This window comes from Alligator sinensis, unplaced genomic scaffold (assembly GCF_000455745.1).
Source record: "Alligator sinensis unplaced genomic scaffold, ASM45574v1 scaffold1572_1, whole genome shotgun sequence".
NCBI classification, from domain to species: Eukaryota; Metazoa; Chordata; order Crocodylia; family Alligatoridae; genus Alligator; species Alligator sinensis.
This window is the reverse complement of record NW_005843569.1, coordinates 375-14,664: the sequence shown is the minus strand read 5'-3', so window position 1 is coordinate 14,664 and position 14,290 is coordinate 375. Positions and strand designations below refer to the sequence as shown.

At 41.7% G+C, this 14,290-nt stretch overlaps 1 protein-coding gene across 2 annotated transcripts in view; it reads left to right on the top strand.

The window, feature by feature from the left end:
• Positions 1-14,032, top strand: part of LOC112548819 (NAD(P) transhydrogenase, mitochondrial-like) — a 32,308-nt gene extending 18,276 nt beyond the window's left edge. The window contains exons 3-5 of one of the 2 annotated variants that reach the window (XM_025195548.1): positions 7,999-8,228; positions 9,326-9,543; positions 11,972-14,032. In XM_025195548.1, coding sequence (XP_025051333.1) covers positions 7,999-8,228; positions 9,326-9,543; positions 11,972-11,981 — 458 coding nt within the window. In that variant the 3' untranslated portion in view covers positions 11,982-14,032. Of the gene's footprint in view, positions 1-7,998; positions 8,229-9,325; positions 9,544-9,680 lie in introns of both variants that reach the window. The other variant, XM_025195547.1, reaches the window with a different exon arrangement.
• The last annotated feature ends 258 nt before the right edge of the window (positions 14,033-14,290 follow it).

Here is a 14,290-nt window from a genome sequence, read left to right as displayed (position 1 = left end):
CTTTCCCTATTTATGGTATTTTATTGCTCTTTGCCCTTCAGTCTGGGAAACTAAATAGAATGGGCCTGTTTTATAGTCATTTTCACTTTTCAATTGCTATTCATTAGTACCAAGCTATTGTGTTTGTATTCACAAGCCCTAGAGAAGAATCTCTAAATAATCAATCTGCTTTTAATGGATTTGTAAGAAAATTATGAAAAAATATTTCTTTTTTTTCCCAGTGAGCTTTGAAATAACCTTTTTGTGTTTGTGTGGTGTGTGTATGCTTTGTTCAGAACCCAAATTCTGGTCCTAAACTAAGTTGACAGGATCCCTTTAAAATATGGGATGACATAAGGATATGGTTTAAGATGTTGCTAACTATATCCAGACTGAGTGGAGCTGTGGAAAATTTTAATTTTCTGGAGGAGCGTTTGATTTGGATGGCTCAAATACTAGTTGCAAAGGACTTAAAACCCTTTAAGCAGCTAACATAAGAATTTATACTGGGAAGGAAAGACTTTTATATAAATGTGAAATAAAGCCACAATCTAGTTAACAAGTTCTGTATGGAAATAAAATAATAGAACCTGTGGTGTCTTTAGCATGAGAATTAATGAAAATGTATGATGAAAAATCTACTAAAAAGCAAATATTCCAGATCAACCGTATATACACGGCAGATCAAATATAGATGGGAGAGGAGGTTTAACAATACCCCAAAAAAAGCTGAAGAAAAGGGTGGAGGGAAGGATGATAATGGAAGATTTTCAGTGATGTTTAGTTACCTAGTTCAATTTTGTAAGTTCTTGCCATTTTGGTGAAGATTTTTGTGTACACCTGAGATACCCCAGGATTAAGTTAAATATTTCTTTTATCCATACACCTGCAGAAGGAGAGCATAATCATAGCTATTCACATACATGTATACTTGTCCCTGGTCTCTCAGTTTGTGAACACGCTTTGGGCCAAGAGATAAAAATGTGAAAAGATATATTTCTATTGTAGAAGATCATGGAAGGATGGTATTCAGTGAAATTATTACAATGTTACTTGTACCTAAGAAATGTGTAATTGTTAAGTGGGTAACTAATGTCTATAGTATGAATTTTGGTTACTTACTAAAAAGGAGGTTATACGAGAAGCACGGATTCTTTGGGAAAGCTTTTACTAACTACTCGACCAGCTATATAGTTGATCCAGTAAAAGCTATCACAAAGTATAATATAGTTGGGATTGCTGTTGGGCAAACTTTTGGGTATCAGGTGTCCTTCCTCCTCTTCAAAAGGAGATTTCTGGAATGCAGTTGGAACTGAGGTCTGAGGTGCCACTGAAAGTCAAACTCCAAATCCAAAATTAAGTTGTCTCATTTTAGTACTTGATGGAAAGCACTGTATTCTAATGCTAAACACTTTGAGCCAGTTTTGTAAACTCATTCATTGATCTACTGTCTGCGTGTGCGTTGTGTCTTGCATAGTAAAACCTTATACTAGTGGTGCTCAACTTTTTGGTCCTATGGGCTAGAGGAATGGTGTGCAGATGGCCTGCTGGCAGTATTGGTACTTACATGCTAGAATCAGACCCTGTGCGCCTCTGGTTTGCCCTGCACTGCTGGGTCAGGTCCTGCATGTTTCCATTCCACACTGATGCCAGATAGGGCCCCATGAGCCTACACGCCATGCTGCTGGATCAAACCCTGCACTCCCAGACTGGGCCCCATGCTGCCTCTGGCCAGCCCTGCACTGCTGGATCAGGCCCTGCACTGCCACTAGCCAGCTTTTGCTTACCCTGATCAGGCCCTGTTGCTGCCACCACTGCTGCCACCACTCCTGCACCTCCAAATCTTAGAATTTATGGGGAGCCCTGCAGTCTGGATGACGTGGCTCTGCGGGCTAAATCTGGCCTGAGGGTCTATGGTTGAGCACCCCTGCTATATAAGGTTCAGGCTGAACGACAGAATTTGTACACAGGAAGCTTGGGGCCACAAACAGCAACAGATCTACAAGGCTGTAGTGCATTTGTGTAGGAGCTTGCACAGCCCCCAGCTTGTGACAGTACAGCACAAATATGAAATAAATGGCAAGCTAAAAAAAGGGTCAAGCAGGGATGGATGGGAATAGGTGTGAAATTTTGATTCAGATCAGTTCTTTTGCTTATGGCCCATCACTAGGATTAACACATCATGTGGTATGTTTTGTTATCTATGCATTAAAGCACAGAGCTGAAGGAACTACTATTTGGAGGTGAATTACAGCAGTAAACTTGGATCTGGGGAGCATAAAAGCTTGGGTGGAGTGTGCAGGTGCTCAAACTGGCAATCTACAGTGAGGAGAACCATCAAACCATGAGCACTTTTACTTCAAAGACTTCTTCTGCAGACACTGAGCACTTCATACTAACAGCTGCCAATTTCCAGGAAGACATTATGGAAATTAGGATCCCCAGGGTCCTAAAGGTGTCACACTTTTACTTATCTTAAAATAAATGGAAATGAAGAAAAATGTCCATATAAAGTAGCCACAGGAAGAATGATTTTCATGTACATACAAAGGTTGGAACTTTGTTAGTGGGGTATGTTACTCTCTCAGCATAGTTTATATCAGGAACACTTTTAGAATAATATTTTGCCATCAGATAAAGCCCATAGGAATTGCATTTCTGGGATAGAATTTGTCCAGATAGGAGTTGCTTATAGGCAGTGGAAATAGTGGTAAGTCATGTCAGGGGATTCTGCATCTCCACATGTGATATAGGATCATGCTTTCTTTTTGAGGCCCAAGAAGAAAGCTACAGAGCCAGATGCTGGTCTTTACCTGTCTACCATAGAAGGAAAGTTGATGCTGTGAATTATAGAAGATAGGCAAAAATGGCAAAAATTTGCCCTTTCCACACTGTGAAATCAGTTATATAAAGTCTGGAATATTGACATGGAGAAACCTGCTAATTTAAGACATGGCAAAAATGACTAGTACTTTACTGCTTGCCTGCTTTTATTAAAGTATGATAGACATAGTACCCAATCAGTAGTAGGTTTCTCATGTTTAAAGGTTAACGCATGTGTTAGTAGGAAATGTTAATAAGTTGGGTCCCAATTGTCTTTTGAAAATATATGGGGAGGAGACAGATCCACAGAAGGAAATCTGTGGCTTTCCCCTGTTGAAGTTGTCTTCTCTACTGGTTTGTCAGGGAATAGGCCTCAGCCAGTCTCCAAATCAGTATATTCTGGCTTGGGAAATCAGGCCATGCATGTGGAGACTCTGTGATCCTTGCTATACATCTCTTGGGTAGTGAGACTCAAAAAGGAACTATGTTGGTAGGTAGGGCTGTGCAAAGCTTCGGTCTCTGATTTAATTCGGCAGAGATTCAACCCGATTCGGTGGTTGAATCTCCAAATCCAAATTGAATCAGAGGACCCTTTAATCTCTCCAAATCGAATTGGAACCCTCTGAATCTATTCAGAGAGATTCGGAAAGATTTGGAGACTTGGACATAGAGACAGCTTTAAATGTTTTTTCTACATACCTCTAGGTACCAGGCAGTTTGTGAATGCTGCAATGCTGGGGCACATGGAGCATCCCACAGAAGTGTGAGGGGCTCCCCAGTACGCTTGGCAGCAGACCTGGAAGTGGACCAGAAGCACTTCTAGTCCACTTCTGGGTCTGCCGAGGAGTATGCAGGGGGGCCCCCCTACACCCTGCTGTCTCAGTGACTGGTACCTCCTGGGTCTGGGGGGGGAGCCCCTGGGGTCCCCCTGTGGCCAATCACCGAGTCGGGGAGGTGTGGGGGGCCCCCCAACGCACTCCCTGAAGACCCAGAAGTGGACCGGAAGTACTGCCGATCCACTTCTGGGTTTGCCACCGAGCATGTGGGGGCCCCCCCCCACTCCTGTGGGATGCTTCATGTACCCCAGCATCGCAGCATTCAAGAGCTGGGCCTACTACCTCAAGGTATGTAGAAAAAACTTATAAAGCTGTGTCTGAGTCTGAATCGCTGATTCTCCAAATTAGCATCGAATCTTCAGTTTCAGGGATAGTGATCCGAATCAACCAATCAAACCACTGTCCCTGATTCAGGCTGAATCCGAATCCAATAGGGCTTGCTTCTCACACCCCTATTGGTAAGCATTTAATTCCCAGCCAGAAGCTTGTGCCAGACGTTACTGAGCCTGAGCTGTTTTTCTTATGGAATTGACACCAATTAAGTGGGAGGTAGGGGCCCAGGGGAGATGCTACTTCTTTAAATGGGGAATGGAAAGGCTGTGAAGTGCTCTAAGAATGACTGAAGCACTCCAAAAACAGCAATTGCTTTGAAATGCTTCATTCTGAAACATTTCTAGTTACACATGCATGCTTCACAAAACACAACAGTGTTTGACTGTTGCTCAGTCCTTTTGCATCTTACAGTGCTTTGCTCCCACCCCCCTGCATGAGTAGAGGAAGAATGAAGCAGTCAGCCAATGATCACTTATATGTGCTTGGCCATCCTCAGCAGCCACCAGAGCCTGAGAGTCATGCAAGGTATTCCCAAGAATAGAGAAAATGATTCTTTGCATGGCTTTTGGCTCTTAGAATTGGGAAACCAGAGGCGCTGAGTACACGAGAGTGCATTCATTGACTGTCTGCCCATTCTGTTGCCTACCTCCCCCACTCATGGCTGAAGAACATGCCACTGCATGCCATTGTGGCCATTCTGAAGCATGCTGGTAGAAGGATACATTTGGGGGCTGTATGGTTGTCTATGGCCTGAAATGCCCTGATTTGAAGCTCTCCAAATTGTAACAGAGTTTGGACTACTTCAAGTATATGTCTCTCCATGGTCAGGTGTGTCACACATGCTTCCCCCAGGTTGCCCTCCCTCTCCCTTCCCCCCCAGGAATCCCAGTTCTGGGGGAAAGTAATATTGCTGTGGAAAACATGGGAAATTGAGATATTATTTCTATGAAAGTTTTATATGTTCCTGTTTTGACCTGCTCTCTTTGTGCTGCTGCCTGCCTGGATTCACAGGAGTTAAGACAGAGCTGAACCATGGTCTGGCCATATGCAGAAGGCATGGGCGATGGCTTGAGATAAATCCAGTCATTATATTCAGAAAACATATGTGAACTTGTTTGAACCTCACATCCAATCAAAGACTGTCTGGAAACACTGAAGATGAGGGAGAACAATAAGGGGAGACATAAACCAGTTCTGCCCAAAACAAGGACAGACAAAGGGAGTTGGAGGCCTCATGGGAAATCTGGAACAAAGACCTGTAGGGGCAAAACACCTTAATATTTTTAAGATGGAGCTTTATTAGCTTAAGAAAGGGATTGTATGCCATGGTACCTACAATTGCCAAGGGCTATGTTTAGTGACCTAGCAGGTCTCTTCCAGGCCTGTGTTCCTAATTATGTACAGTCCAGCACACAGGAACCAACAAGGGTCAAATGCTGCTCTTTACTCAGCTCTGTAGTTCCATCAAGCCTATAGACTAGAGTATGATTTGGAATAGCCAGAGTGAGAACCTTTATGGATCTACATGAACTGCCTAGATCTTGGGTCTAACCATGTGGGGATAACCTCTCTCTCTACTTCCTCTCCAAATTAAGTGGGTTGGGAATAGGCAGAGTCTTTGTTCCATTGTGATTACGTGTACTTGCCATTGCGCTCACTTACCTGAATTTGTAAGGTTGAGGGAAGTAACTTACTGCCAGTGATATATTACTGTCCTCACTACAGAAAGAACCACTTGTGAATCAGAGGGTGTCTGGAAAATAATTGCTCCTGGAATGGGGTATCTTGCTTACCACCACTTGCTAAAAAGTGTGGCTAATAGCACCATTTAACCAATGGAAAGCTTGCTTTAGTAAGTTGAGGAGGATATAGTTTTTATGTTAGCTTTTGGGTCAAGCTGCTTTCTTATGTAATGCTAGTTGCAGGGCTGTCCCTTGTGGGGGGGTGCGAATTGGGGTGACTGCCCTGGGCCCCGCGCTTTGGGGGGCTCCATGGACAGTGCTGTACAGGCCCCACTGCAACCGCTGCACACCGCCGGCTCCATGCTCTGGCCACTCCCCCCTCCCACCCCTGCTCTGGTGTGCACCGCCCCAGCCCCACATGCACTGATATGCCCTGGGCCCTGCACACCCCTAGGGATGGCTCTGGCTAGTTGGGGATGCTTCTGCTTTGAGCAGGGAGTTGGACTAGATGGCCTTCTGAGGTCCCTTCCAGCCGTAATTTTCTGATTCTAAATCTTGTCAGTATTTTGGTTTAATTGTAAATATTCTTTCATTGTGAAGCTACACACTCTTCCAGTTTAATTTTATTTAAGCAAGCACATACTTTGTCTGTAATACATGACCATTAAAAGCTGTTTTCTGAATTAATCAGAAAAAGGCATTTTTTTAAGAGCCCAATGATGTAAAACCTGCAGCTATTCACATGGTTCTCATGTGAAGCATTTCCAGGACAGATCTATTATGTTCTCTAGTAAACTCCCCTTAACACTTTCTTGCTTTATAACATTATAAGTACTAGCTGTTGCTTTCTTTTGTTTAGGGGTAAAGTTTGTATAGTCATTCCCAGCTTGTGTACAAGTTAGCACTGATACCATGCATACATCAGCATTGACTTGCTCTGTTTAGCATGGTCTGAATAGAAATATCCTGGCCATGTGCATCAGTCTTGTCTGTGTAGCCACATGTGGAATGCTCTCTGGCACTGAGCTGACAATGTAGGTTTAGGTAAACAGGTGCTGAAGCTTGTGCAATTGGTGTACAGTAAAATGATGGTGATAACATTTCAGTGACTTGTTCCATATTAACCATTGTAAGCAAGCCAACGTTTGATGCATTTCTAAAACCTACTCTTAAAGGCATATAACAGGCACTCAAGTAAACCATGGGCATTGGTGCTGGCCCTCAGTGCAGAGATGAATGCAATTCTTAAAGAGCCCAATCCAGTTTCATTGGAGCCATGAAAAACTCTACTTAGATTGCAGGGGCTAAGCTCCTGTATGAAAAATAGTTTTGGGCCTGAACCTGAAAACATTCACAGTTCACTTTCAACTATTGCTGTGAATCCTTGCAGGATCAGGTCCTTAAACATCTACACAAATGTTGCTTAGACAAGGGGTGTCAAACTCACTCCATGCCCAGGGACAGATCTGGACATGGTGGGGTGAGTGGAGGTGGCAGCAGATAACACAGTCATTGCTTACACCCTGCTGGTGACACACATGCCCAGCAGGGCTCTGTGTCCCAGATTTCTGTGGTAAGCCTCACCCCCGCTTGCTCCACCTCCAAATTTATGGCCTCTCTACCAGGGGCCACACAACATGACTCTGTGAGCCAGATGCAGGATGTAAGTTTTACACTCCTGGCTTAGACTATTTATTAAAATGCCTTCATCTCTCTTAACAAGCACAGTTTATTCACAAGTGAAGCCAGTAAAAACAGAGCTTCCTTTCCTAACCCTGTGGTATCATCTTCGGTTTTCCCAGCTCATGAATGAGTGGAATTGAGGTTGTCACTTAATTGTGGTCAGTTCTACACCTTTTTCAGGGTAAACAGCATGAAAACTTGTATAAGCAGTATTCCAGCCAAGGCTTTTATAAACCAGACTTTAATTTGTTATTCTTTTGGCATTCATGAATGCATTTGTGTGACCATGTGAGCTGGCTGTGGAAAGATACACTGTACAAAGTGTAATAGTGAAATGTTTTCTCTGGTTATTCTCTGTTATTTACAGAAATATAGGGCCCAATCCTGTCATTCTTCCTCATGTAAATAGTCCCACTGCAGTCAACCAATTGGACTATTTCTGTGTGTAAGGACTCTTCATGTGCATAAAGACTTAAATGAATAATCCTGGGATTTCATAGGGCGGAAATTTCAGAGGTGCCTAATGGAATCAGGCATTCTAGTTACATTCACCTCTACTGGAATTTAAATATTGAAATGTCCTTTGTGCTTTTGAAAATCTCCTATACATAAAATTTTATATGCATCAGAGAAAATCATATTTTTTCTTGATTTTTACTTAGGATTTCACTACAAGGATCTGGTTGTCGGTATCCCCAAAGAAACATACAAAAATGAGAAGCGAGTGGCAGTCTCTCCTGCTGGTGTCCAGATCTTAGTTAAACAGGGCTTTAATGTACAAGTGGAACATGGAGCTGGCAAAGAAGCAAAATTCTCTGACGAGCAATACAAAGAGGCTGGAGCAGTAATCAATGATATGAAAACTGTATTTGGCTCAGATATTGTTTTAAAGGCAAGTTTAGCATATGACATGAACCATATATTTATTTTGATGGCAGGACACAAATATTAGGTGAGAGAGATTCCAACAAAAAATGAGAATAAAAATAAAATTATAGAAGTATAAAAACTTACGTCTGCCATTAAATCATATAGAAAAGAAGTATAACTTCATACGTTTTCAGAAAACCAACAGCTTTAAGTGCATCATTAATGACTTAATGTATCATATGTCGGGGGGGGAACATCTCTTTATGTTCCCAAAGAGATTTTGCTCCATATACATCCTAAGTTATTCTGTCGAAGATTGCGTTCTATTCCATCCCAATTAATAGGCCTTTGTATAGAACATGTTTACACTAGTGCAGTTGGCCTTTATATAATTTTAAATGGGGATTGGGTAACCAACAAAAGCCCTACACTCAATCCAAAGGAAAATTGCCTCTCTATGGATCAGAAGTAAAAGTATACCACTGTAGTGTTGTCCACAAGTTACCCCAGGGAAGCTGTTAATATAAGCAGACTGCTACTGGCTTACCCTCTAACTACTAGTAAGGTGCCATAATAACGATTTGTTATATTGGGATAAGCTGGTTGTCTTTCTGCTCTGAATCCTGGTGCAATTCATACTGGTGTATTAAACCAATGCAAGTATGTCTTATGTCCAGACCTTAAATCACTACTTAATCAGTGGGATAAGATCATTTGATATAAATTCATTTAAACTGGAGCTGCCCAAGAAGCAAGGGCTTGAACTGTGGTCTGACAAGCTGCCACTCCAACCCTGGAGGTGGATTGCCTGGGTGGCAAGAAGCCTTGCAGTCCAGATTCAGCCCGTGGGCCCAAATAAATTGAAGAGCCTTGAAAACCATTTTTTTTTACTAAAATCGAATCTAAGGCTGTAATCATGCATCAGGATCCGCTACTTAGGGAGACAATAGGACACCATATGGCACAGGGGGTTAGCGTTAGGAAAGGTATTTCATGTGTTTTAGTTGACTTTTAAAAACTGCATTTCATATTAAATTAAAATTAGCAGCCACTGAAGTCCTCATATTGAACTTGTTTAATTAAAGCAGTAAAATATGGTATCCTTCATATCTAATTAAGGTACGAGCCCCATGTTTTAATGAAGAGCTGGGAGTGCACGAAGCCATTTTGCTCAAAGAAAACGCAACACTTGTCAGCTTCATTTACCCTGCTCAGAACCCGGACCTCCTAGACAAACTTGCCCAACGCAAAGCCACAGTCTTGGCAATGGACCAAGTTCCTCGAGTCACTATTGCTCAAGGATATGATGCTCTAAGCTCGATGGCTAACATCGCAGGGTAAGGATGCACAATATTAACTTGAAGACATGATTGTTATTTTGTACTTGATGGCATGTTGTATAGCTGTGTATCCCTAGTCCTGTTGGGTCTACTTGGTGTACAGGATTATTTTATCTGCCTCTTCTTACATGAAGGGAAGATAGATGCTGGCTGCTCTACTGACTGCTGCTTTGCCAGGTGTTGGGAGCCGCAGGGAGTATAAGACAGGTTCTTGACTGCCTGTGCCTGAATCTCAGGGAAGAGTAGCAGAGGGTGGCTCTGCTTGAGGATAGATGAGGTTTCTGCAGAGGATGGACGTTTACTCACACAGGTGAGTAGGACAGCTTGGTGAGAGTGGGGTGGAGAGGAGGGGTAGGGGACTGATTGCCAGCTGGGTTAATTGGAGTGCCATATACTCCAGACACTTCCTTCCCATCCCTGATCCACCTTCTGCACCAGGGAATGAAGGCAGAAGAGCTCAAGTGTAGAGAATCTACCACAAAGTATTGATTATGGCCACTTTATCACTCCCTCTCTGATTTAGGCTTTGAAGAATCACTGTATTTTAAAACAGTATGTTTCCCTGTTACATAAATACCAATGCCTTAAAAAAGGCTGCTGCTGCTTCTTTTTTTTACCAATAGAAGATATGTGAATTGTTTGAGCACTATACTTGTTGCAGGTATGAGAGAAAATTAATTTCAGCAAGCCTGTTGAAACACATGTGGTTCTAAATATCCTCGACAGTATGATAAATGTGTCTTATATTTGGCATAGCTTTAACATACCAATTTTTATTATTTTTCCATGATGATCTTTCACATAAGTAAAGCTGAAACATAAGATCTTTTGCAGTGGAAACTATGAATTGATAGCAACATGCAAACTGGACTTTCCTTTGTTTGAAGTAGAAGCTGTAATACTGTCTTTGAAGTTACTCTACTACTTTGAGGCCTGACACTAGGGGCTGCATGAATTTGGGTGCTCCCCATGGAATAAAAATTTTGCCCTTACAAAAATTCTAGCCTCTGACAGTCAGAGGTGCAAGAATCTCCCTGCTGGTCTTGAACCCTAACCTCCCACATAGTATCACATTGCACTGCTGGCCAAGCCATCAAGACCAATCACCAGTCAGCAATAAATGCATTTTGAATCAATTCAGCTTTGGAACTGATTTCAAAGCCATTTAGATTTATGTAAGGAACTCGTTAAAAAAAAAGCACAACAAACTAGTTTAAATATTGGACCAATTATTTATGTACATAGGCTACATATTGAAATGGTTTAAAATTTGAACCAGTTTGTCTTAAACAGAATCAATTTGGTAAAGATATCAAACATATTTAAGTGCTTCATTGAACAAGGCATTTTCCTCGCCACTTGTTTGCTGCCTCGCCACTGATGTTTTATTCAGAAGACATCTGATAATACTTTCTCACAGAATCCTGCCCACTATGCATGACATCATGGCATTCCCCTGTAAAGGATCAGAGTGAATATAGTCCTCTAATGTTAATGTCTTGCACAACATAGAGCAGGAAAGCGTTTTATGCATATCTTCTTCCCTCTGTCTCCAAGGGACTTTAAAATGCTCCTTTGTAGGGAGCAGAGAGAAAAATCTAAGCGTTGTCATCATTATATCAGATGCTTGGGCTCTTTTTATTCACATTTAGCTGTCAACATCTGGAGACTCAATTGTTCTACACCCCCAAAAACAAAACAACTCTGTTTTTCCTTTTCCATGGGTGGCTATTTCTCCAAAACGCTTCCCAGGACTCAGCTGTCCCAGTGCCCTGTTAATAAGTAAACAATGAGCTAACAGTCAGACATAGGATGTGCCAAACCTGAAGTCTGATACAACATTCACATTTCTTTTTTAAATCCTAAAGCATTTTAAATTCAAATGTAAATGATGTTTTGAAACAACTGGGTCAGGGACTGTTGTCCTTTATTCACTGAACAAATAAACCAAAAACAACAGCAATGTCATAGACTTTCACATATTATTCTACCAACAGCCATGAACTGATAGGATGACTTTTAGGGACAAAAGATTGTGCTAGTCCAAACCTTAACTTTTGCTGGCAGCATGCCATACAATGATAGTGTGGCAAGTGGCCACAGGCCAGGCGGCTGCCTGCTGTGGCAGAGGTGGTGTCCATATCAGTAAGCTAAGAAGCTGCAGGGTGAGTGGGGCTATAGCAACACAGCCCTCACTCACCTCTCTACCACTGAATGCCATGTCCAAGAGGGTCCCAGGACAACAGATTATGTGGCAGGCCCTTCCCACTGCTAGTCATGCCCCACATTCCATAGCCTGCTGGTAACGTGGATCCAGCTTGTAGGCCATACGTTTGACACCCCTGATATATAGTATGACTCTCACCACCATTTTATTTCTCCTAAACTTCTTCTTGGATTAGAACTTGTTTGTGTTTCTTGCTAGGGAAATGTAAATCAGAGGGTTCTTTCATCTGTTTGTTTATTTGAGAGGAAGCAGTTAATGGACAAGACTGTTCAAGAAGTAAGCACTTTATGTGAACATGATCCGGGATTACTCATCAGTGTCTGGATATTTAAACAGTGAGCATCTGAGATGAGTAAACCAGTCCCTTAGCAAAAAAGGGTAAGCACATTACAATATCACTTCCTCATTAGGCTGGAAACCACAGAAATAGGATTCAGTAATTTTTACTAAAGAAGGAAAAGGGAGAACTAAAAGCTCATACACACTGGTATGTAAAGTGCTTTGTTGTGGTATTTTTATTCCACAGGATTTTCTAACCAAATTTTTATAGCCAGAAATTAACTGAAGCATACTATACAAGTCAGCCAATTTCCTTTCACTTTCTCTCCACAAATGAGAATGAAAAGTACCATAGGCAAGATAGCTTGCTGGGCAGTTTGATGGATTGACCTATGGAAATACGGGTTCAGGTATTAGCCACCAAAAAATGGAACAATTCAAAGGTAATAAATTTGGTCTTGCAGACATACCTGCTGGAAACTGGAAATAGCAATGGAAAACCCCTCTGCTCTCAAGACTTATGTGAAGGAAAAGGGAAACCTTACATGTCAGTATTTGTAGAAGGTGCCTGGCTCGTGCCTGCTAGCAACAGTGGCCTCAGTGGAACATGATTTGCCACCCCTCTTTCAGGGAAATATGTACTACTTTCTTTCAAACGGCACACAGATGAGTATGATTGACTGCAGTGCTCTCCACATCTTCATGAATCATCCTGCCTTCCACCAGGAGTCTTTACTAAATTTAGGCTAAGCTGAGAACATCATTTACCAGTGCAACTAATTCCATATGGTTTGGTAGAATTCCTCTTGATTCAGAGCTGTGTTAGGAAAGGAATAATGGGCTCCTGCATGTCACAGTCTCTTTAAATTGTGTAATGTTTGTGAAAACTGAGGCAAATGTATAAAAATATAATTTTGAATGAGAACAGAAATATGTTGTTGAGTTAAACAAGCACATCTCATATGTAAAGCATGCAGCTACACAGTATTTTCTTTTTATTTTATGCAGCATTGTAAAGGCTAGAGATTTCTTTACTCCCTGGGATTTTCATCATAGGAAATATTTTCTAATTTTCCAACACCACGTGTAGTATTTTTCTTCTCCTATTGTCAGATGGAAGTGTGGTTATGTGAATCATTTCTCATGTATGCAGATAGGGTGCAATTAAGGGGGAAAAATTACAAGCAATGATAATGTCAGTACAGTCATTACTGTTGGTCTTCACAGACTCATAAACAAAATCATGAGAATACTTTTTAAAAGGTCTTGCTGACAGCCCTGGCAAATATAAACAATTGGTCTATAGAGATGAATAGTATTTTCCCATTATGCACTCTCTCTATTTTTTTAGCCTAAAGCTTTATCTGATTAATTTAGTGTCAAATGCTCTGATTTTCCTCCAGTAGTTTAGCACATAGCTCAAAACAAAACTGCATTTTTAAACAAGCTTACCCTAAAATATTTGTTTATAACATTCATCCACCTCCCTATTTGCCCTGAGCCCAAAATACTTTTAGTCACTCCAGTGGCACATTACTATGAAAAGAAAATGGATAACATTCCATGGCAGAGGATTAATTTTGGTTCTAATACAGAAAACTAATACAGAAAATAATCACATTAAAATTAGATTTTGGGAGATTGCTAATAAAGCCAGGATTTTTTGTGAAGGGCATCATGGATAACTTTAATTGAAACAAAGAAAAGTTTAATGGGACTGAATACAATCCTAGGTGGATGTATGGTGGGGCTGAGTTTTACTCATAGTCTGAGCAGTTAAGTAGGGACCATCTGTTAGAATCCATTTGGTATATGTCATACTTTTAGTTTTTTGCTCTTGCTCAACTTGAGCATTAGCATGTCTCACTTTTTCTCTTCTCTCATCTCTATTCACTGGTGAAATCCTGGCCTCATTGGGCGGGTTGACACATGCAGGCATGTGTACTTCCAGCAGCAAAAATAGAAGCAGTGGAAATTTGAGCTGGGGCTTTTTGCCTCAACACATGTGCCCAGACATGCACTTTGCTGTGGGGCAAATTGTGCCACTTGGGGCAAAATAATCCTGCCTGGCCCTTCCTGGATCTGCAGCCAGGGGGAGCTAGAGCCCGGGGCCAGCACCTGTACTGTCCCAGGCAGTATAAAAAGCTGTCCTGTCTTGGCCCCATCAGTACAAAAAGCTGCCCTGTCAAGTAGCTCAGGGCTACTCACTCTCAGGAGCTTCTGGGGCCCAGCCAATTG